Below are 25,903 nucleotides of genomic sequence, written 5' to 3'. Positions count from 1 at the left end.
GCCTGTAGTTTTCTTTTTTTGTGACATCTTTGTCTGGTTTTGTTATGAGGGTGATGGTGGCCTCGTAGAATGAGTTTGGGAGTGTTTCTCCCTCTGCTATATTTTGGAAGCGTTTGAGAAGGATAGGTGTTAGCTCTTCTCTAAATGTTTGATAGAATTCTCCTGTAAAGCCATCTGGGCCTGGGCTTTTGTTTGTTGGAAGATTTAATCACCGTTTCAATTTCAGTGCTAGTGATTGGTCTGTTTATATTTTCTATTTCTTCCCAGTTCAGTCTTGGAAGGTTGTGCTTTTCTTAGAATTTGTCTGTTTCTTCCAGTTTGTCCATTTTATTGGCATATAGTTGTTTGTAGTAATCTCTCATGGTCCTTTGTATTTCTGCAGTGTCAGTTGTTACTTCTCCTTTTTCATTTCTAATTCTGTTGATTTGAGTCTTCTCCCTTTTTTTCTTAATGAGTCTGGCTAATGGTTATCAATTTTGCTTATCTTCTCAAAGAACCAGCTTTTAGTTTTATTGATCTTTTCTATTGTTTCGTTCCTTTCTTTTTAATTTATTTCTGGTCTGATGTTTATGATTTCTTTCCTTCTGCTAACTTTGGGTTTTTTTTTTTGTTGTTGTTCTTCTTTCTCTAATTGCTTTATGTGTAAAGTTAGGTTGTTTATTTGGGATTTTTCTTCTTTCTTGAGGTAGGATTTTATTGCTATAAACTTCCCTGTTAGAACTGCTTTTGCAGCATCCCATAGGTTTTGGATCATCTTGTTTTCATTGTCATTTGTTTCTAGGAATTTTTTGATTTCCTCTTTGATTTCTTCAGTGATCTCTTGGTTATTTAGTAATGTATTGCTTAGCCTCCATTTGTTTTGTTTTGTTTTTACAGTTTTTTTCCCTGTAATTGATATCTAGTCTTGTAGCATTGTAATCGGAAAAGATACTTGATATGATTTCAATTTTCTTAAATTTACCAAGACTTGATTTGTGACCCAAGATATGGTCTATCCTGGAGAATGTTCCATGAGCACTTGAGAAAAATGTGTATTCTGTTGTTTTTGGATGGAATGTCCTATAAATATTAAGTTTGTCTTGTTTAGTCTGTCATTTAAAGCTTGTGTTTCCTTATTTTCATTTTGGATGATCTATTGGTGAAAGTGGCATGTTAAAGTCCCCTACTATGATAGCGTTACTGTCAATTTCCCCATTTATGGCTGTTAGCATTTGCCTTATGTATTGAGGTGCTCCTATGTTGGGTGCATAAATATTTACAGTTGTTATATCTCCTTGGATTAATCCCTTGATCATTATGTAATGTCCTTCTTTTTCTCTTGTAATAGTCTTTGTTTTAAAGTCTATTTTGTATGATATGAGAATTGCTACTCCAGCTTTCTTTTGATTTCCATTTTCATGGAATATCTTTTTCCATCCCCTCACTTTCAGTCTGTATGTGTCCCTAGGTCTGAAGTGTTTCTCTTGTAGACAGCATATGTACAGGTCTTGTTTCTATATCCATTCAGCCAGTCTATGACTTTTGGTTGGAGCATTAAATCCATTTACATTTAAGGTAATTATTGATATGTATGTTCCTATTACCATTTTCTTAATTGTTTTGGGTTTGTTTTTGTAGGTGTTTCCCTTCTCTTGTGTTTCCCGCCTAGAGAAGTTCCTTTAGCATTTGCTGTAAAGCTGGTTTGGTGATGCTGAATTCTCTTAGTTTTTGCTCATCTGTAAAGGTTTTAATTTCTCCGTCAAATCTAAGTGAGGTGCTTGCTGGGTAGTGTAATCTTGGTTGTAGATTTTTCCCTCTCATCACTTTAAATATGTCCTGCCACTCCCTTCTGGCTTACAGAGTTTCTGCTGAACGATCAGCTGTTAACATTATGGGGATTCCCTTGTATGTTATTTGTTGCTTTTCCCTTGCTTCTTTTAATATTTTTCCTTTGTATTTAATTTTTGATAGTTTGATTAATATGTGTCTTGGTTTGTTTCTCTTTGGGTTTATCCTGTATGGTACTCTCTGTGCTTCCTGGACTTGATTGACTCTTTCCTTTCCCACATTAGGGGAGTTTTCGACTATAATCTCTTCAAGTATTTTCTCAGACTCTTTTTCTCTTCTTGTTCTGGGACCCCTAGAATTCGAATGTTGGTGCATTTAATGTTGTCCCAGAGGTCTCTGAGACTGTCCTCAATTCTTTTCATTCTTTTTTCTTTATTCTGCTCCCTGGCAGTTACTTCCACCATTTTATCTGCCAGGTCACTTATCCATTCTTCTGGCTCAGTTATTCTGTTATTGATTCCTTGTAGAGTATTTTTAATTTCAGTAATTGTGTTGTTCATCACTGCTTGTTTGCTTTTTAGTTCTACTAGATCCTTCTTAAAAGTTTCTTGTATTTTCTATATTCTGTTTCTGAGATTTTGGATTATCTTTACTGTCATTACTCTGAATTGCTTTTCAGGCCGCTTGCCTATTTTGCCTTCATTTATTTGGTCATGTAGGTTTTTACCTTGCTCCTTCATCCTGAACAAATATTTTTGTCGTTTCTTTTTTTTTTTTTTAATGGGTGGTGGTATATTCCTGTCTTACTGGTTGTTTGGCCTGAGACATCCAGCAGTGGAGTTTGCAGGCAGTTGGATAGAGCTGGCTCTTCGTGCTGAGATGAGGGCCTCCGGGAGGCCTCACTCCGATTGATATTCCCTGGGGTCTGAGGTTCTCAGTCCAGCAGTTTGGAGTCGAGCTCCCACCACAGGAGCCTGGGCCCCACCTGCGGCCTCGGAACCAAGATCCTGCAAGCTTCATGGCACTGTGAAAAAAAAAAAAAAAGGAAAAAGGAAGAAAAAAGAAGGAGCAGTACAATATCAAAGAATAAAAAACAAAATAAAATTAGAAAGATAAAAAATAAATTAGAAAAATAAAACTATAATTGAAACAATTGCAACAAGGTAAGAAAAAACCACAACAGGAAAAAGAAAAATAAAGGGGGAGGGGGCGGAGAACAAGCCAGAAGGAGAGATCACTAACAAAGTATAAAAATAAAATTAGGAAAGTGAAAGGTTTATAAATGAATCAACAACAATGAATCAATAAGTTAAAGCAACCCCAATCTAAAAGAGGAAAAAAAAAAAAAAGCCTTGGCTATAGGGGCAGAGTTTAGGCAGGGGGTGGAACTTAGGCAGGGGCAGGGTTTTGGGTGGCAAAGAACCTAGGCGGGTGGAGGGGTGATGGTTGAGTGTGCGGCGGGGTCTCTGCTTAGGACCTACACAGAAGGGGAGAGGTAGCGTGTTGAAAGGAGGGCCTTTGGATTGTGGAGTTCGGAGTTCTGGAGTTTGGAGGTAGGGCCCTGGGTGGGGTGTGTGGGTGGGGTTTAGGCCCAGCGTTGGAGGGGGTCTCCGAGTGTAGAGGTAGGGCACTGGGTGGGTGGGTGTAGGGGTGGGGCTTGGGCTCTGTGTGGCAGGAGGGAGGCTCCAAGGGCAGAGGATTAGGTCCGGGAGCCCAACAGGCTTCCCGTTGCCTAAGTGGACAGGGAAAGCACAGGCCCTGTTCCCTTCCATTCCTTTGCACCCCTCCCCCACCATCTCCCCCAGGGTCTCCCCGTCACCGCTGGACCCCTAACCTTGGGTGGGTCCTGCTGGGTGTAGGAACTCCTTCCCTTCCCCAGCCGCCCTCAGGGGTGCCGGTCCCGGGGGTCCAGCCTTTACTTTTGCTCCCCCTCCTCTCCCTCCCACTCCCTCAGGACCCGTTTGGCTGGAGGGAGCCTAGGTGGGCAGAGGATCAGGCCCGGGATCTCAGCAGGTTCCTGGGAGTCCAAGTGGGCAGGGGAAATCTGGTCACTCTCCCTTTTGATCCTCTGCCCTCCCAGTGGTTCCCCAATTTCCCCCTTCGGGTGTGGGATCCCTTCCCCTCCCGCAGCTGCCCCTCAGGGCCTCCAGTCCCATCCCGCCTCCACTTCTCCCCCTTCACTCCCCCCACACCCCACGTCCTACCTGGTGACCTACTCTGGGGGTTCCTCCCATCCCCTTAGGTGTCTGTGATCCCCCACCGGTGCCTGGTAGGTGCCCTAGTCGTGAGGAGGCGCGAATTCCGTGTCCTCCTAGTATGCCATCTTGATTCCGCCAAGATGGAATTTTTTAATCCATAGTTTAAAAAGACAGTTATTAAGCTTTGTGAGATTTTTTTTGAAAGAAATTCATATACCAAACAAAAAATGGACATATTTTTTTCTGGATTCCTATATTTTATCATTTCATTTAAACTAGGATTTTAAAATCCTAGTTGGTACTTCTATGGCTTTTTAAAGATCACCCCTTTTGAGTTTACTAGTTTATGATAACTGATTTTAAGGAAATGCAGTTATAGTTAACACAATAAGTGTTTATGATTTTCTTTGTTTGTTTCCAAAAATTTCTAATGTCAATATAATGCCTTTTAACCAGTCAAGCTGTTTCATGAAATATATATAGTTCAGTGCTTTGGGATTGGGAGAGTGGAGGTTGGCTTTAAGTTTCTGTAATTTTTAACTGATGAAAGTCCAGGATTCATAATCAGAAAAAAATGTAAGATTCTATTGTTTTCATTTAATTTTCCTAGAGAATGTTAGAGAGACCTAAGCAGTTGTTACTAAACAGTGTAAACTGGTTTAAATTCAGAAATAAATAGTCCATGATATTTTGTACTATGTCTTATTAAGATATATTTCCTAAGTATCTCATAGTAGATATTTTATCATATTGTAAGTTTTTTTTTTCCCCAGTGTTGGCTTGCTTATTGTTTCTATGAGGCCTTAGGAGCTAAGCAATAGCACACAGTGATTCCAGCCCCAGTGAGATTTTTCTCTGTCATACTCACTCTGGAATGCTACTGTGTTAAAGTAATCAACCGTTTTTAGAAGACAAATCAATATCAAACTAACTCAAGAGAGTGGAGTTTTTTGTGCCGTTTGGTATTATTTCTGTTGTGGCTTATTTGTAAAATCCTTCATGCCCAGCCCTTAGATTGTGTTCATGAATGTCTTATAGGATAAGTCATTATTTTGAATACAGTGGTTATATTTGCTTGTTCACGACCCACTTCAAATAAATGTCAGTATTGGGATTCTAAAATAGAGACTGCTAACTTTCCCAAATACCATATAATCCTTTTGATATGACCAAGGAATTCAAAATAACAAAAAATAAGACTACTAAGTAGGCAGTTACATTCATATTTCTACCTACACATCATTTGGGAGTCTTATCAGCTACAGTGTAGGGAGTTTGATTAAAAAATAAGCAATTGGTACAGCCACTATGGATATAAGAGTATATACATTCCTCAATAAACTAAAAATGGACCTACCATCTGATTCAGCAATTCTACTCTTGGGTGTATATCCAAAGAAAACGAAAACACTAATTTGAAAAGATATCTGCACCCCAGTGTTCACAGCAGCATTATTTACAATAACCAGGATATGGAAGCAATTTAAGTTTCCATCAAGAGATGAATGGGTAAAGGAGATATGGTACACACACACACACACACACACACACACACACACACACACACACTGGAATATTACTCAGCCATAAAAAGAGTGAATTTTTGCCATTTGCAACAGCATGGATGGACTTGGAGGATATTATGCTTAGTGAAGTAAATCAGACAGAGAAAAACAAATACTATATGTGTTCACTTAAATGTGGAATTTAAGAAATAAAACATGAATGAATGTAACAAAACAGAAACAGACTCAACAGATACAGATAACAAACTAGTGGTTGCCAGTGGAGAAGAGGGATTGAGGGAAGGAGCAAGATAGGAGAAGGGGATTAAGAGATACAAACTACTAGGTATAAAATAAGATACAAGGATATAATGTACAGCACAGGGAATACAGTCAATATTTTATAATAACTTTAAGTGGAGTATAATCTGTAAAAATATCAAATCACTATGTTATACATCTGAAACTAACATGACATTGTAAATCAACTATACTTCAATAAAAATTTTTTTAAATGAAAACAGAAACAAAAAACTAACAATGAGAAACTTAACCAAAGGATATAAAAATAACCCTTGATTAGATAAAGAAATGCAGTGGTCCTGAATGGAGAAATTACACTGTAATTCATGTTGGAAATAAGTTAATTCCTCATAAAATAACTTGAAAATGAGTGTAATTCCAAACCAAATTCCTAGTATATTTTTTATGCTTCTTTGTTTGTTTTTAGTTTGTCTGAAATTCTGATATGTGTCACTTTCGCCATATTCTCTTAGTTAGAAGCAAGTCAGAGACCTGCCCACACTCAGGCAGAGGGAATTACATGGGGCCTGAGTACCAGGAGGTTGGGATAATCGGGGGCAATCTTAGAGGAAATGCTGAGTATTCTGTAAGCACTTGTTTTTCTGCCTGTAATCTTCTGATGGCTTTTTCTTAGAATAAGTTCTGAACTTGTTACTGTGGCCTACAAAATCCTATATGATCTACTCTCCTGTATACCTTTCCAATCTCGTCTCTGTTCTCTACCTCAGTTTTTGCAAGGACTTGTTCCCTGACCACTATATCTAAGCATACTCTGCCCTCTAGTAGCTATCTTATGACTCATTTTATTTTCTTCATTGAATTTACAACTGTGTGAAATTATTATTTGATCATTTGGCATCATCAACCTCCTCTACTAAAATATAAGGTCCAAGAGATTGGACACATTGTTTTTCTTGTTCACAACAGTATCTCCAATGCTTAACATATAGTACATACTCAGAAAGTCTGATAAATGAAGGAATGAATACATTCTATGTTTAACCATGTAAGAATGGGGATACTAATTTGAGTAATATGTAGCCCCTATCCCTTTGCAGCTTTCAGACTAGTACAAGAAAAAAAAGTTAATATTGTAATGCTATGATAATTGTCCATGTTCACCCACTAGACTACCCAACTGTAACTGAATGAATGTCTAATGGAAAGTACAGGGAGGAGTTAGTTTAGTAGTGAGAGGGATGGACAATGAATTCTGTCTTAGCATTTGAAGTTTCAGGTCTGTATAGAACATACTGGTGACATCACTCCAAAAATGAGTTAAATGTTTATAGAAGTCTGGACTTTAGGAGAGGTACCACCTGTAGATACACGTTTGGCAGTTTTCAGCTTATCTGTAATAATGGAAGCTGTGATTGTGGATAACCCTAAAACTCTACAGAGAAAAAAGAGAAGTAGGTCAAGGGACCATTCCAAGAAATATTACCATTTAGGCTCTAAGTGGAAGACAGAGAAGCATACTATGAAGATATGATTAGATGAATATTATGAGATCTAGTAGAGTGTCAGGAAATCCAAGGCAATATTTCTTTATCAGAACCTAATATCAAAATTAAAGTAACAGGCAAATAATAGGCAACCCCTGCCTTCTACCTACCCCACTACCCCCAATTCAGTTAACTATGGGCAAAGCCTTTTAGTTGATTCTAAATCCATGTATAGTAAAAATTTTCATTGTTAATTATAACCCCTAATTAGACCAGATAAGTCTTCTAGTTTTTACTATATTTTCCATGAACCAAAAGGCTCATCATCTCTATTTCAAGACATAATGGAATGAACATTTACAGTCATTCAAAGTAAAAGTAACTTCTGAGATACTCTTATCACGTGAACCTTTGGGCTTTTCATTCTCAAGGATTCTCTGACTCCCACAATGAATTTTGCAATTATGAATACCAAATAATTCTTAGATGGTACTTAATATATTAAAGCATATAGCATGGCCTTAAAATCTAATAATTTTTATCCCTATAATTAGAGCTCAGTGTATTTTCACTTTTAGATGATTGCATTTTGATTGTAAGAACCCATAGGATCTATAGATCTACAACTCTGCATATGCAGAGCCTTGTTTGATCATATAATTATCTTGAGATATTTAAACATTTTTAAATAAGCTTTAAGAAATTTGGTCAAGAAAATAGTTGGAAAGGTGAGATTAATAGTCTCACAATAAAGCTCTCTTGTCTGTTTAGAAAGTCCTTATCAGTATTCTTTTCTCAGTTCTAGCTACCTTGGAAATTAAATGTGACCAGTTGTCAACCTAGGTATGTCACTGCTTTAGAAGATTCATTTGTAATATTTTTTATTTAAATCTAAAATAACATTTCAGCAGGTCACAAAACCAAAGAGTTCATGATACTAAGATCTTAGTAAAAAATAGTTGATTCAAAATACTTACAGTTGATGATTAACATAACTAGGCCAAAGTAATACAGTTTAGTTTCTTTTTTACTACATAACTTGACTGATTTCCTTTATTACTAGAATTTTACAACTATGTATTACAACAATGGTATATTTACAACTATGTATTTATCTACAATAGACAAAATATCCTGTATTACAAACTATAATTGAATAGGCTTTACTTTTTTAGTGTATACATATCTAGACACAGCTAAACTTTTTTTTTAATACTAATAAATTTAAAAACACATACTGAAAAAAAAGGAGTTCCTATCTGACCATTATTGCCTAGGAATCACATCAAAATATCTTTATTCCTCCTTTTCCTTTAGCTTTACATCTTGGTTCCCAGGACAGTAACGAAGATTAATTTTGTAAGGTTATTTAAACTACTTTGATAACATATCAAAATTCAGCTCTTTAGTTGATATATTCTTAGCAGAGTATCAACTCACACCTTGATAATCCTCCTATCCCCAGAAACATTTGGAATGACCACAGACAATTCCCCTGGAATTAGTGTTTATTTAGTGTATTTTACCAATACTGTATATTCCCTTTTATCTGTTTGGCCACTCCAAAGAACCTGATAACTGAGTACATATATAACTTTATACATTCTTTAAAAAAAAAGTATGTTTTTAGGTTTTTATAAACTTATGTATTATCACAGTATTGAGAGCTATTATGCAATATTTTAACCATGCCCTTTTGGTTGAAATTATACTATTCAATAAAATAAAACTGTTACATCCTTAAACAGATTAAAATATTTCTTAATTTGTATTCAGAGAATCACTGTCCCAATTATTTCCTTTACCTGCCACATTATAATTGTATTCTCTTATTAATAAGGATCATTGCAATTTTAAAAAATTCGTCTTTATTGAGCACTTAATATATGTCTAGAACTGTATAAGACACTGTGGAGACTAAGGAAGACATAAGATAGGGTCTCTGACCTCAAAGAGCTAGAAATTTAAAGGAAAAGACTGCATTTCTGAAACAACAAGAGAAAAATATGGGGAGGATGAAAATGAGTGAAAAATTGTGTGAGACAAACTGAAGTATCAAGAACAGAGAAGCCAATGTAGGCTAAAGTAGTTAAAGAGAATTTGACCTGGACTTTGAAGTGATGAGTAAGGGGGTGTGCCATTTAATCTTGGATTTAAAGAATTGACAGATAGGTATCCAGAATAAAAGCCTGGCTAAAGAAAATGGATAAGTTTTCTGAAATTGAGAATTTTTAACGCAGATCAGATCAAAGATGCTATCTGTTTTGCTAGTTAAAATAATGACAGTTTAGAGTCAACTAGTGCAACCTACTATGATTACCAGTATTTAAGAAGTTAATTGTTTTCAACTTTTTTTTACATGGAAAAATAAAAACATAGCTTAAAATCTTAGATTATAGACTGAATGAGATGCTTAGTATAGGTCTGTGTACACTGAATTCTCCATACGATCTTGAGAACTAACTACAAAAAAGAAATTTATTTTTGCCCATGCCTCTAAAGAAGAGATATACTTTCAAAATGTCTTTAATTTGTGGTTTCTGACTCTGGTGTACCATTTGAAGTCCTGATTTCATATTGCAGATTATTTTGAAATTACAGAACTAATAAAGAACATCTGTGATAATAGCCTTACGTGTCCAACAAAAAACTAAAGTAAAAGATTTTTAAATTCACAAAAACATACAGTGTAACTTTTGTTGGAATTTGCTAGTTTTAAAAACAATACTTTTCTAAAGTTGTCACTTCATTTGAGGGATGGTATAAAGATGGGCTGAATATAGAGTTAGAGCACAAAAGTATTTTATGCTTCTCAACTCATTAGGCCTGATTTGAGGCCCTTCTGTAAATGCAGTTCACATGGGCGTGTGGTCCCTTGCATCTATGAGGTAGACAGGCTGGAACAGAGGTAGTGAGAGTGGAAGGGTGCTTCCTGCCTTGGCTCTGAACCATACAGACAGGATGGTCCAGCAGACTCACTCTCTCATACATTCCAGAATTTTTCTACAAAATAAGCAAATATCTCAAGTAAAATATTTTTCTTGGATTGAGTTTTAAATACTTCTTGATTATTTTTATTGTTTGGAATAACAGATGTTCACGCCTGTTAAAGGACCCCAAACTAGTGAATATAATTAGAAAAAATAGAAACTGAAAAATACTTGCCTACTCTTAAGAGGAAATGACATTTTAAGTTTATTCTATACCGAATAGCCAAGAAGAAATTTAAGAATTCTCGTTTGAGAATGGACTTGAGGATATGGGGAAGGGGAAGTGTAAGCTGTGACAAAGAGAGAGTGGCATGGACATATATACACTACCAAACGTAAAATAGATAGCTAGTGGGAAGCAGCCGCATAGCACAGGGAGATCAGCTCAGTGCTTTGTGACCACCTAGAGGGGGATAGGGAGGATGGGAGGGAGATGTAAGAGGGAGGAGATATGGGGATATATGTATATGTATAACTGATTCACTTTGTTATAAAGCAGAAACTAACACACCATTCTAAAGCAATTTTACTCAAATAAAGATGTAAAAAAAAAAGAATTCTCTTTTGGAATTTTGGATATAAGGATTTGAATGATATTTTGAAAGAAGTTTCTTGTTATTAGTGATTTAAAATTATTCCCTTTTTCTTTTGCCATCTAAAATAGAATGTTAGGGGGCTAGACTTGTGTTTACCTGTGCATTTGTATTTTACTGATTACTGTATTCAGGATCAGCTTGTGATCCTGAATATCACACTTTGAAATGGATAATGGATCCTTATCCATTTGACATTGTTGAAACGTCCAAGTGATGAAAAACTCTTTTCTTTCTAAAAATGTCCATCTTAGTCAAAGCTTCCTGACAATTGTGATAATGCGAGAATACAAAATCACGGTGTGGGTTTATGTTTTACTGATAATGTGATCTATTGTCTAAAGATAAAATAAGCTTAATTTTTCTTCTGTATCGACTCAAAAAAGTAATATTCTACAGCTAATCTTTATTTTTTGTATGTTTGTTTGCATAAGAGAAGCTTTAAAAGGTTAGTGCTCAAATTTACTTTCAATTTATATATTCTTTACATAGATAAAACTTTCCTATTGAAACTTATATACTTGTTAAATGGACTCATTATATGCACTTATATGCAAATGTTTCTGGCCATTTGATTCTAAGTATAAGAGAAATAAATCAGATGTGACAAATAGTCTGAAATAATTTCAAAATTCTTAGAATTTTTCCAAGTCTCTTTTGGGTAAAGGTTTAATAATAATGATTATACTATTTTAAAATAATAATTTTACTATTAAAATTAGAATTCAGCTCTAATTTAGGTTTTATTTATCTATCTACACAACTGGATGTACTTATTGAAATATTGAAATAAAGGACAATTTTTCTTAATCTGATTCCCATTATTTTGTTAAGAAAGAGAAAGAGGTGAGATAAAACAGATAAAACAAATTAAAAGATTAAGAAGACATTGTGACCGCCTCGGATTTCAAAAAAAAATTACACAAATATATACACAATTTCTTTGTGACTAAACCAGTACTATTCAGTCCTCTAAAATGTGCCTATAATACAAGAATGTAAATATCCTTTGTTTTCCTTTACATTTTAAGAAAGTATATATAAATGTTTTTCAATACCTCGGAATTGTCAGTGTTTAACTCTTTTCACAGGGTTTCTAATATATTAAGTAAAACATCTACCTGTGTTTTCGATCTGAAAATTTTAAATAAATTGGTAAATATAATTCATCCAGAAAAGTTTACTGTGTGGGGTTAAACAACTAAATGATTCTAAATTATAGGAATTAACTGAAATGTTTTATAAATTGCCACTCAGATTGCAAACATTGAATTTTTACTGTAATGACTTTTAGTTTTATTTGTAAATTGACTAACAGTGATTTGTCTCAGAATTATCAATCACTGTTAAATATTTCTCAATATGTATGTAACATATTTATAGAACTACTCCTTTACAAGCAAGACATTTTAGAAATATTCCTATTAGTGAATGCCATAATAGAAATTACTGATCCAGGAGACAAACAACAACACAAAACCAAAAAAACCCTTTTGTACTCTCAATTTTGCCACCTACTTAATGCCTTTAAAATATCTCTTCAGAATTATGTATAGGTTCTGAACCTAATTCTTCCTCTTACTTGTTGTTTGTTTAGCATACTCATTTATGTCAGGAAACAGTGTAACAGGATAGTATAGTAGGATCTTGATTTTATTCCTTCAATATATTAGATAACTACTCTGAACCTCACTTTACTAATCTATAAAATGGATATAATAATAGTTCCATTTTGGTGATGATTAGATTAATTTGTATTTGTGCTATGCTTGAGTTATACTTCAATTATAAGGTATGGTGGCTATATAATTATAATTGTCATTTAAAAGCTTATTTTAGTTACAATAATTCTCATTTTAATAGTAAGGACATTATAGTTATTAGTAAATCATTGTGTTTCAGTATCTTTATCTACCAAATGAGGAGAGCCTGTGTTCCTTTCAGAATTCCTTAACTATAATAAAATTGTATTACACTGTTTTATTTTGTAGTGCCCTCTAACAGAGGAATTAAGATATTTTTATGTCTTACCTTTATGCAAAAGTACTCAAGTTTGACATGTGACATTATTATTTATAAGTTATAGTAATAAATTGTTGGTTTTTGATAAACCTGGTAACAGTCATTACTCCTTTATCTGTTTTTTAAAACCTGTTTTTTAAAATCTGTTTTTTATATTTTTCTTAGATATTACAAAAATTTTTCTCTTCACAAGTAGCTTCTGTCAGTTATTTGATTTTACCATCAGTACTAACAGAAACTATAGTTAAGAATCTTCATGTAGGGACTTCCCTGGTGGTCCAGTGGTTAAGACTCTACGCTTCCACTGCAGGGGGCACGGGTTTGATCCCTAGTCAGGGAACGAAGATCCTGCATGCATGCCACATGGCCAAAAAAAAGAAAAAAAGAGTCTTCATGTATAATTTCTTTCCTTATTCTGAGCATAGTGACTTAAATTAGGTAGTAGCAAACAGATGGTAGTATGCTTATATGGTATTTATGTTGTTTTCTTTGCTGCTAGGAGGTGGGGGAATGACTTACCACTTAAAAAGAATTATTCTTAGGTTATATGTTGAGTTATATGATAAGCTTTAGTAAGAAAGTAGGAAATTGCCCAGTAATTTTGTTCATTGTATTTATATATGGTAAATGCTCTAGATTTAAATCTTTTACCTTTTTTCCCCTCAGAAGAAAATATGTGTATTTAAAACTGGGCCACTCAAACTTGATATTCTCCCCCAAAGCTAATCATGTTTTCCTTTTATCCTAGTTCAGACTTGGTTCCTTCAACCTACAGAAAGTTACAAACCCAGCTGAGGTCATTAGAGAACTTATTTGTCATTGCCTAGACACCACTGCAGAAAACCAAGCCAAAAATGAGCACCTGCAGAAAGAAAATGAAAGGCTTCTGAGAGACTGGAATGATGTCCAAGGACGGTGTGTGCATAATGTGCTTGTATCATAAAAACACTAAGTTCTTTATATCATTGTAGCTATAAGTTAATGATTTATACATTTATAATATATGTAGACTAGCATATATTTAAAATGAAATCTGTCATTAATTATACCTTTGCTTAATATGATTAAACTAAATTATTGGTCATTATTGTACATTATATGAGTACATTAACACTTTTAGGTCCTTAGTATTTGGTGGCACTGGCAAACTAATAACAATAAGGAGTAATTGGACAATGAGAATCAGAACCCATTAATACTAATCAAAGTTTAAGAAGTTGATGTTTATAAGGATTAATTGACTTCAAGTTATAAGATTAATAATGAATAAAAAAGACATGAAATATAAATAAGCATAGTTGATTCCTTATTTGGAATCTTTTTATGAATGGCATCTATTTCAGGTGAAGTTTGTGTTTGGTTCCTAATAAAGACTTATTTTTGCTGATTGATTGAAAATTCATACTATCAGCATTTTAAAAAGAAGTAGTTGTTACTACTGGATAAGACATTTGAAAGTCTTTATTTTCCTGATTTTCTCCTTATCTTTTAAACGATGAAGAAGAAAGTGACCTATCTTCTCAATTATGCATTTTCTCAACTATATCATAATCTAGGCTGGTCCAGGGTGTAGCGTGTATTACTCTATTATGTAAAAGATGTTTGAAGGAAATAAAATATATGTTCTGAATATTTGTATCTCTATAAAGATATATTAATATAATATGCATGCATTTGTATATATATACATTGCAACATTTGAAATAATTATGTAGAATATATAAAATAATAATAATTATTATTACATCCAGTATGTAAAGTAGATTTTTTATCTTCCATTCAAACCAGTTGCTCTAAAACATAAGAACATTTATCCAATTTAGGGTCTTTTTAGGGCACTCACTAAGATTGTTCTTTATGGACATTAGTAAGTATATGGGGGAGTGCATGAAAAACGTGAAGGGTTTTATCATCATCAATATATGTATGTAAAAATGAGGTTGACTAGAGGAAATTGTTTCTATACATTTACTTATATTTATTAATTAATGCAAGGCATCAACTTAACACCTATCACCTAAAACTTGGTTCTATTTGGCTCTCATTTATTATATTAATAAAGTATCTTGTTTTCTTTTAGTTCTGAATTAATTTTTATCTCCAATTATAGAAAGTAATTAGACCAAATCAAAATTATATAAATGTTAGGAAACCATACAGAAAAATAATTTAGCGTTTCTCTTTAACTTTCTCTTTAAAATTCATGTTCCTATGAATTAATATCAAATATTTGTTCTAGAAAGCATGTTTTGGGGCTCATGTCAGTAGTTTGGGTGTGTTTTTCTATTTTATATACAAAATAAATCAAATGAAATGAGACGTACTCTGGTCGTGATAAGCCATTGTATTAAAAACTCAAAATACCCTCAGGATGATCGGAAATTTGATTCACAAATTGCCCACAAAAATGCAGACTGGGTACTTGGTACTTGAGCAAATTGCTTTAAAATGTCTGCCAGAGGTTGAAAGAGGTATTATCTCATCAGTATTCAACAACACTGCCATAGGATGGAAAGCAGCAGGGAACAAAGATGAGACAGTGGAGACAAATATACCTTGTGCTGTAAAACAGCATATGAGGGTATATATAATATGTGCTCCACGGATGCTTGATTTGCTATTTCTGAATTACCCAGAAAATTCTTTTGTGTTATTGTGGCAAAAAGTTACCTATTTGATCAAAAGCATAGCCATGTAGCTTATCACCAGTCTTATTATGCTCCAGCTATTCTTTTTTTTTTTTGTAAATACTGGATCACATATCTTCTTCAGGAATTGAAGATGTGTGCCCTTGGAGTGGCCCTTCAAACAGAGGAAACAAAATACATTCCAGAGAATTCTAGGCTCTTGGTTGTATTCTAGATGTTGGACTAGTAGATTTATCTATTTTCCAAATTTGGTTTTCTTTCCTATCACAGAGAAAGTGGCCATTTTAAAGAGCTGTAAATACACCTTGGTCGTGGCCAAGCAGTATTTCCTGAAGTGTTCCCTCTCCAGAGCCTTAGTACACTGGGAAATGAGCAAAGGATTTACAGCTCCTGCTTCCATAAGGCAGTAGTACTGATCAAGAGTCTTTAGAGAGATTAGAAATAGGATACAAACATAGTGAGTTAGGTAACTGACCACATAGATAGTAGAGTTGAGGTCATCTCATTAGGCCTGGTCACAGTTCAGTTTCCTGTGCTGCTTCTGATTAGTCTTATATCAGTGTCCATTCATGATCCAATCATTTCTTCCTTATCATTGTTCAAGACTATGTGTGCCTGGGAGAGTGGGGGTGTGGGGCACAAAATAGGTGCTGAGAATTCCCTTAGAAGCTATGGTACATAGGTCTGAAATATATTTAATACACAATAGGATATTATATGAGCAAAAAGCAGTCATATACATGTGTGCTTATACCATGGAAAATGTTCATGATGTGTTGAGGTGAAATGTGAATTTCCAAAAATATGAAGAGTATCTCATGTTTTTTGTAAAATATGTCTTTAGATAGAGAGTATCTAGAAGGAGAAAATTCAGTGATAATAGTGTGTGTCTGAAATTGTGGATTAAATTTTCCTTTACTTCTTGGGAGTATTTTTTGCATATATTTTTGTATTTAAATATGTATCATTATTATAATCAGAGCCAAATCTAAAGCTATTTCCATTTGGGATGACAGTGGAGAATAAATAAGGTTTGAGTAAGGAGTGAGGAATTACAGTAAGTAAAAAGAATGAGCTTTAACGTGTAGACTTTTAACATATATATTTGCTGTTATTCTTTTATTTGCTATTTAATAATTGCAGTCTTAGCTCCATTTTAAACAAGTGACATTACTGGATTAATTTAATTCTGTATAGTTTAGATAAAGGAGAAGACATTAGAAATATTGTATGTAAATCCTTAGGTCATTAGCTATATTTATTTCACTGGTTTTTCCTATTTAGTTTCAAATAACAACTCTCAAGTTCCACGTTACTGAATAGGTCTTTTGTTTGCACTCAGACATCAAGTTAGAAACTCTCTAGCTTTGCTCTGAGTTATAGTTATTAAACCTATAATTGAAGGCAGTTTTCAGCATTTTGAATTGGATTGACACTCATGGAATCATTAGAATAGAAGAGACCTTGAAAGCTCTTCTACTTCATCTCTCTGCCTTCAAGCTAGGATCACATTATAGCCAGATGAATTTAGTCCAATTTTTAAAGACCTCAAGAGATATCTTCAACTCCCGTTGGTAGCCCATTACATTGTTTAAGAACAGTCACAGGCAGAAAATTCTTCCTTCCATCTATTGGTAATCTGAGTCCTTCATGGTGTACTGAAGGCCATTTCCTCTTGTTCTGTCATCAGAAAGGATGAGGAACAGCTGTTTACCACCTTCTTCAGTACTTAAAGGCTTATTAAATCTCTTTACCACTGCTTGCTTTTCCATTTCTTTTTAGCATTCTTTGTCCTCTGAACTCTATGTAGATTTTCTTTTGCTGCACAACCCTGACCTGGATATAAATTTGATCAGAGCTGTAAATACAAGGATTACTGCACTGTTTCTAAGTACCACATGTTCACATTTACATATATATTGTTTTATTTTGGGTTATCATTTACTCTTTTATTTTGGATGTTATTTCTCCATGAAATTACCTTGTTTCTGCTCTCATTTTTGTTGTTTTTTTGACATTTATTCTTAAATTCTTTGTTTTCCCATCCAGAAATATTTTATTTTGAATATTCAGTGTTTTCCATATTTAGTTTTTACTCTTTTAGTTTTTTTTGTTTTTTTTTTTTAAGTACTATCCTTTGGTCTGAGTTCCTAGATAACCTCAGTCCTAGGCTGCTAATTAAACTTTATTGTTCTGTTGTCCCAGTCACTGTTAAAAGGATAAAGCATCATTAGGCCTTTCCTGTTTGATGTTTATGGTTTCATCAGGTTTGAGCTTTGCTTTGTAGATGATCCTTGGACTAGCTGTGGTCTGATCTGGTTGTATGTGAGTTCTCCTTTAGTATTGCTAAACTTAGCAATGAATCCCGTATGTCTCACTTACTAATACCTGTTCATTTCTTGAGGTGGAGGGTTGGCAGGAGGCAAGTATCAATAATATGGAAGGCATAGTAACATCATAATGCTGTAAGGGAGGAATGGCATTACAAATGTGATGGGAGGATGGTATGTACCTGTTAGTTACTGAATATTAAATAAAAAGATAGAGTTCTCTGAATTTGTTAATAATTAATAATCAAGAGTAAATTCATATCCTGAAACTATTCACAATAATACTATTTCCTAGCCAACCCCCACTCCCCAGCTTTGTCTAGGAAGTGTGTTATTCAGTTAAATGATTAGAGGTTTGGTTGTAATAAAATCCTAAAGCTTTGCTAAAACCAAGCAAGGTTAACTCACAGAATGCCATGCATTCTACTGAGTTTGCTTTCCTTTCACAGAAATGTTGTTACCATTGACAATGTAGCCGTGACACTATCTATTTAGATAAATAATATTCTTTAGACAAAAAAGATATATTTCATTTTGATATCTATTTTCATTTTTAATTCATGAGTTATACCAAATGTTAATTTTAATAAAGGTTTGGAAATTTGCTTGATAGTTGATAAGTACACATAATCTTTCAATCAAGAATTATTGAAGTGATTTATATGGAAATTAAATATGCCTTTAAATCAGATAAATTACTAATTGGTTACTATTGTTATGGTTTTACATATTGAATTATTATACAAGATTTTTATTTTAAATTTTTATAACTGATTTTTCCTTTGTATATGTTTAAAGTATTTCATTGTACACTCAGGTGTATGTTCTAGTTATCATTTAAACATTTGTTGTTGTGTTACATTGGAAAATAGTACAAGAAAGTAAGAATATAATGTTTACAAACACTTTGCATCTGAAATATAAATGCAGTAACGTCCCAGCTGAAAATAAGCCATCAGTATTGGCAGCTTCTCCTCAACTTTGGCTCTGTTTTTTTCCCCACACCTTTTGGAGTACTTCTTTCTCAGAGAGCTTTGCTTGATGATAGAGGTACTGCTATATTAATATTTATCACAGTTTTTTTTGCAAGTGGATAAACAATTTTTTAAATTAAAGTTAAGCCTGTATAAAATGTTCAGCAAGTACAGATGAGTATGAAATTAAAAATCCTCTATCCTTAGCCTACCCTTGGAGGTAATTAATTTTTAGAATTTCTATTTTCATTCTTTTGGTGATTTGCTACATATACTTATTCACTCTACTTCTTAATGTTCTGAAATTTAAGATTTACTTGTTTGCTCCCTGCTATAAGATGAGGAATTTTGAGCACTTCCCCTGGTCTTGTTTTTCTCCCCTGAACCACATCCCAGGTTTCATTTTAATTTTACTTTCATGCATCTTTTGGTCACATTTATTTATTTTTAAGTCCATTAGCCTTTTAGGCAATGTAATTGATTCCCTCTTTACAAAATATAAGCATTAAGCATCCCTACGCTCTTTCATTTATTTTCTTCCTTTCTATGCCTAAACTCTTTTAGCTGTACCATTATGTGCATCACTTAAATATCACAATTTTTTAGAAGCTTGAGGACAATGAAAAATATTACTGTTACAATAGTGAATAGCTATTAAAGGAGTGAAAAATATAATATTCAGAAACACTGGTTTTCCATTTCTTTATAAGATGTCCATATTAACTTGCTCACTTCATTCATTTATCTGATAAATAGCTATTCAACATCTGTTGAATGCCAAACACTATGCTAGGCACAGAGGATAAAGCAGCCAATAAAACATACATGCTCTCTGCCCTTACGGAGTTCACAGCCTTGGCAATGACTACGGTATAAGACTGCTGTAATTGGTCCCAGAAAATATAATGCCATATGTTCCCTTTCATCCCATGAGAGGCCCTAATTCTTTGCATTTCTAGCTAGGTAGTCTCTTGAAAGTATAAGGGCATGTATATCAAATTTTGACATTTTTGTTTCTAATTATTTCACTGAAAAATATATATAGTTAAATAATATATATAATGAAAATACTAGAATACCTGTATAGAACAACAAGTATAATTAACAGTATGGTAAAGAGAAAACCAGGCAGAGCTAAACTACTTCTAAAAGAATATATTACATGAAATAATTTATATTTGAATCTTTAAAATAGAGGTTTATTCATGGTGTGTGTGTATGCACATATCAAGTATATACAACCTCTGCTAGTTTGCCTTCTTTATTTTATATATATCTGAGAGATTAAAATTAGTAAGTCTCTTGTTAGCTCATTGAACATTGTAGGAAGAATTATAGATAGAGAATTTTATGTTTTGTCTTATATATCTAAAATTTAAAATGTATAGTGTTTCACATTTGCTGTTTCATTAATCTCCTTGGAAATTTCGAGTTGGATAAATATGTGTGTGTGTGTGTGTGTGTGTGTTTGCTGGGTTATAAGATACAACTGGGTATGTCATGTTCTTGTTGTGGAGCAGTTCATAATCTGTTCGGGGAGAACAGATTAGGTAAATCACTTAATCACAAAACAAGATCATGGTTGCTATTATAGTAATATTAACAAAGTACAAGAAACATAGGCTATAGTTACTCTTGTTTGAAATTTCTCCCACAAATATGTGCTTTTGGAAATAAACCATAGATGTGAATAAGTTATTACATTTAGACATTTAGATGTTTTAAAAGCTTTTTTGCTATCAGTTTCCAATTTCTATCCTTTTCTCAGTATGTAAACTACAAACGCTAATGAACAGTAAGTTCTAATTATTTGTTTACCTGTATAAAACTTTAAATCAATGAAAACATGTTTAAATGATTTTAATGGTATTTTTCTTGAAAAATTTTCTTGAAATTGTCTTCAGTATTAGATTGAATAATGCTAAAACAAAACACATGATTTATTTATTTGTTTATTTATATTTTAGATTTGAAAAATATGTGAGTGCTAAGGAAGCTTTGGAGACTGATCTTTATAAACGGTTCATTCTGGTGCTGAATGAGAAGAAAGCAAAGATCAGAAGCTTACATCAATTGTTAAATGAAGTTCAAGAACTGGAAAAGAACATCGAGCATAAAAGGTATTTTGACCTTTCTGTTTTGGGATGGCAGATGCAGACATTTTAGTGGAATTTCTTCCCAAACTTAATGAAAGTTAGATGCCAACTTTTTAGTAATATGAGATCATTTGATAGCCTGGGGTTGGATGCTCTGGTTGTTAGATGCAGTGGACTGGAGAATTCTCAACATGATCTCTCCATGCCTGCCCAACTGTCACACCTAGACTTAAATCATAAAACTGGCATGAGATTTACCTAAATAATATTAGTTTAATTCTTAGGCATCACTAAGAAATATATTAATTAAAAGCTTTCATCTTCTGCAGAACCATAGAGTTGGGCACACATTTGTAATCTCGATGTCTAAGCAATGCTTAATTTTAGAATCAAGTGGCTCTAAGTGTGAATATGTACTTGATTTTTAAGGAAGAATCATAGGTGACTTATGACTGGTATGGCTTGGACAATCCTTAAACTCTCTGTGTCTTACTTGGATATCTTCGTAATAAGAATAAAGGTACCCATCTCAGGGTTTTGGGGAGACCAAATGAAAGGCAGAACTGCTTTGAGATCAGTAAAGTACTGATTACTCTGTGACCCACAGAAAGTAATTTAGAAGAATAGTATTGTGATTTGATAGATAAATAATAAATGATAATAAACTGACTCAAGAATTAATTATAGTGAGCACTAAACCACATTTATATAAGGTAAAAGAGAAACTTGTTCTTAAGAGAGTTAACATATAGTCTTTAAAGTGCTTTCATCCTAATTATATATATTTCAATATATATTTGTTTAATTATAATGTTTTTCCAGGGATATTTTCTATAATTACTTACTGGTGAATTTGATACCTAGCCAGGAATGAACCATAAGTCTACCTCTCTCTGTTTCTAGGGAAACTCCAACATGTTCTGAAATGACTACTGACAGAGATGCAATCTATGATGAAAGTACTGATGAGGAAAGTGAAATCCCACCTAATCCCTCTGGGTTAAGTCCAGGTAAAGTAAATACATTTATTTCCTTTGTTGAACATCTCACTTGGGCTTATTATTTATTACTTATTATGATAATAAACCTTAAAGAAAAATGTTATGAAAATAATTTTTTCTACACACATACTTTAGGGTTTTTAGTCTAAAACCACAAGTACTTAATGTTAAAAATTAATATTTATTATAAAATGCAGCAACTCATTGGCAACAACAAAACAAGCAAGCATGCACATGTATATACATACACACACACATATACATCAAGGTATACTATTCCTCATTAAACAAAGATGCATAAGCGATAAGCAAGATATGTCTTCATGTCAAATATGTACCAGGAACTCTTCTATTCAGTAGAGAGCAAAACACAAAAATTTCCTCTTTCGTGGAGTTTAAATTCTAGCCAGGGAAACAGAAATAGCAAGATGAGTAAATTAAAGTGTGTTAGTGATAAATGCTGAGGAGAAAAATTAACCAGGGAAGGATGATAAAAAATGTCAGGGTGGGAATAGGGATGAGGGTTGTGATTTTAGCTAAGGCACCAGAAAAGACCTCGGTGAAAAGGTGTAAGTCTACCTGTGGGAAGAGCGTGCCAGGCAGAAAAAGCAGTTAAGTACAAAAGCCCTGATGTGGGAGTTTGCCTGATGTGTTCAAGCAATAGCATGGAGAGCAGTATGCATAAAGTGGAAAGATGAAGATAGGGAGTATTAGGAGATGAGGTCAAAGAGGCCAGATGATGTATAAGGTCTTCTAGGCCATTGTATGGATTTCAGTTTTCAATTTGAGTGATACTGGAAACTGTTACAGAATTTTAACTAGTCAAGTGACATGATCTGACTTGAGTTTCTTTTTTTTTTTTTTTTTTGCGATACGCGGGCCTCTCACTGTTGTGGCCTCTGCCATTGCGGAGCACAGGCTCCAGATGCTCAGGCCCAGCGGCCATGGCTCATGGGCCCAGCCGCTCCACGGCATGTGGGATCTTCCCAGACCGGGGCACGAACCCGTGTCCCCTGCACCAGCAGGCGGACTCTCCACCACTGCGCCACCAGGGAAGCCCCTGACTTAAGTTTTAACAGGATTAATCTGTTGTGTTGAGAATATAGGATGATAAGTGCAGAAGATATAACAGACAGAAAGCTAGTTCAACAGTGAGTGAAGGATGAGAGGGCCTTAGACGAGAGTGAAAGCAGTGAAGGTGGTAAACAAAGGGCAGATTCTAGAAATGTTTAGAGGCAGCAGAATTTGCTGATGAAGTGGGTATGGGTCATCAGAGAAAGATAGCGGTGATGGTAAGCTTTTTGGAATGAACTATTGAAAGATGCAGTTGACCTAGCAAGGTGGGGGAGACTGCGAGGGGAAGGGCTGGAACTCAGTTTTGGAAACATTAATTCTGAGATATTGAGTAGAGAGATGGATATACAAATTTGGACTTTGGGGGAGGGCTCCTGCTGACAAATAAGATGGTATTTAGAGCTGGCTGAGATCTGAAGGGAGTTTGAGAAGACTGAAAAGAGCAGTGGTCCAGGGACTCAGCCCTAATACACTTGAGTGTGCAGAGGTCAGGAAGATGAGGAGACCAACGCAGAAGACTGAGGGAGCAGCAAATATTGTAGGTGTGGGATCCTGAAAGCCAAGTCGACAAAGTGTTTCAGGGAGGAGACTGTGATCAGCTGAGTTGAATGCTGCAAATTGGTCAAGGAAGAGGAGGATGAGCACTGACTGCTGTATTTAGCAATATAAATGTTATTGGGGCTCTTAATAAAACATTTTCAGTGAAATGGTGGGGAATAGAATAGGAGGCACAAAAGGAATGAGAAGAGAGAATTGGAGAAGAGATAGCAAATATAAGCAACGCTTTTAACAAGTTTTACTGTAAAAAAAAAAAAAAGGAAAGACCCAGGTCAAGAGCTCGAGGGGGAAGTGAGGTCAAGAGGGTTTTTTTTTTCTCTTAGATGAGAGAAATAATGCTTTGTTTGCATACTGATGGGAGTACATAAGGAGAGAGAGAAAAAAATGTCCAGGCAGTAGACAGAGGTAAGAATTGCTAGAATACTGTCTCTAAGTAGATAAGATGGGATCAGATGCACAAACGGCAGGATTCATTTAGCTAGGAGCATGGGCACTTCCCCTAATGACAGGAAAGAAGGTAGAATAAATGAACAAAGACACAGGAAAGTGTCTAATTACATTCATGGAAACGTTCTGTTGCTGATTAAATTAGTTGATTGATTAATCTGATTCTAATTAGATTTGAATTGGGTCAGTCACACACAGACTCTCATTTTGCACATGAGAGTAAAATTTCATTTGGAGGCTATGCTTGGTTTACATTTGTGGCCCATTTAAAATGAAATCCTTTTTTAAAATAATCAGATGTAATTGAAAGCTCACAAAGAAAGAGAATCTGTACTCTTTCCAATTTGAACGTTCTGAATTTTTATTAAACACAATGGCCTTTGATTTTGTTCCCTATTCAGAGTATCTCACGAAACTTTGATGTAGATGAAAATTATTTTTGAAGAGAAAGTATACGGTTAAACATGAGTACATGAGAATGGGGTCCTTTATGTGTTGTCTCTTTTAAGCAAAGCTTTACGTTATAATTGTACTCTTTTAAATTTGGCAAAATTTCTCTTCAAAAATGTTTAGGTCATTGCATATTTTTTCTATATTTTACATGGAATTTTTTCTTTAACTCATACCTAGTTCACAACATATTTGACCATAGGTCTCTGATTCTAATTTTTTTTGTTTTGCATTTAACTTGCTTTTTACAAGTTTTCTATGTCAAGAATTAAGAGCATTTTTTATTAGAAGTTTTAACTATTCTTTTCTCTCTGCTTCAGCAAGAAGTGTTCATGAAACTGGTTTGCTAAAGGAAAAAAAAGTGAATCTTAGATCTAAAATGCTTAATTTTGCATTAAGCACTAGATTCCATAGATCTGAGGAAAAACATTATATATGTTAAACAATAAAATCAGCCTCATAATTTGCCAGATTCCATAATCTATTCTTTTATGGCGACAAAATATATTCTTAGTCCATGAGTTGTTTTTTTTTTAATCACAGTTTAGTCTTTTGGTATTTTATATATTACTACTATGTGTTTGGGGTACAACAGTGAGAATTTCTTCCCTATTCTGCTGTCTTGACAATAACTTCTTAGAGTACAAGTAAATACATGAATTTATTTTAGATACTGCAGGTTCATGTGTGTTTTCTGTACAATAAAAACTAGAGGAAAACAAATCGATGGGATTTAATACATTTATCTTTCAGAAAGCCATTTCTTTAAATGGCTAGATCTGTAACTTGATAGTAATTTTTATTATAAAATATATTTTCATTATTAATTATTAAAATCACCAGACTTCCTCATGAGTTGTTTACATTATTACCTCATTCCTGCATGATGAAGAGGTTTAGTGAGCCCAGAATCATTTAGTGGTTCCACAATATTCATTCAAGTAAAAGATTTGAATGAATATTGTGGAACCACTAAACAATTTTTATGCATATACCCAGAAGTAGGGAAGGGATATTGTAGTTTGTAGGAAACTGATAGGTAACATTTTTATGAATAAGCAATCTGTTTTATTACTTTTTTCCTCCAAAGTTTTTAAATTTCCCTCATCGTTAGGATTGTTGAGGAAATAACTAATGACAAGTAGTTCAATCCAATAAGTGACATCATGTTCATATGTACTACACCATATTTAAAGGTTTAAGAAAAACCTTTAAAATATTCACTAACAGTTTATTAGCTAAAAGTAGATCTCTGAAGTATTCTAAAACTTGAACATCACAGTTGATAGCACCCCACGACTATGTTTTATGTTTTTCTCTAGTAAGATTTGCTTTCTCCATGTCTTAATTTCCAGAATTTCTAGAGAGGTAGCAGTTGTTTTACAGACTTTATTTCCTAAACTGTGACTGCATACTGAAGCCCTAGAGTCCATAGATATTCACTTTGTTTCAGATTAAGATTATGACAGATAAACTAGTTGCTGTGTTCCCTATTTATAGCT

The 25,903-nt window shown here is 34.0% G+C and overlaps 1 protein-coding gene across 1 annotated transcript in view; it reads left to right on the top strand.

Annotated features, from left to right (window-relative positions):
- The window catches only part of XRCC4 (X-ray repair cross complementing 4), a gene marked incomplete at both ends in the record, with an annotated part of 238,159 nt that overhangs the window by 74,549 nt on the left and 137,707 nt on the right, over positions 1 to 25,903 (top strand). The window contains 3 exons of the mRNA XM_079703932.1: positions 13,572 to 13,738; positions 20,743 to 20,895; positions 21,775 to 21,881. Coding sequence (XP_079560058.1) covers positions 13,572 to 13,738; positions 20,743 to 20,895; positions 21,775 to 21,881 — 427 coding nt within the window. The remainder of the gene's footprint in view (positions 1 to 13,571; positions 13,739 to 20,742; positions 20,896 to 21,774; positions 21,882 to 25,903) is intronic.

The sequence above is a fragment of the Hyperoodon ampullatus genome (assembly GCF_949752795.1).
Source record: "Hyperoodon ampullatus genome assembly, chromosome: 4".
NCBI classification, from domain to species: domain Eukaryota; kingdom Metazoa; phylum Chordata; class Mammalia; order Artiodactyla; family Ziphiidae; genus Hyperoodon; species Hyperoodon ampullatus.
Note: the sequence above shows the minus strand (reverse complement) of the source record. Positions and strands in the feature narration are given on the sequence as shown.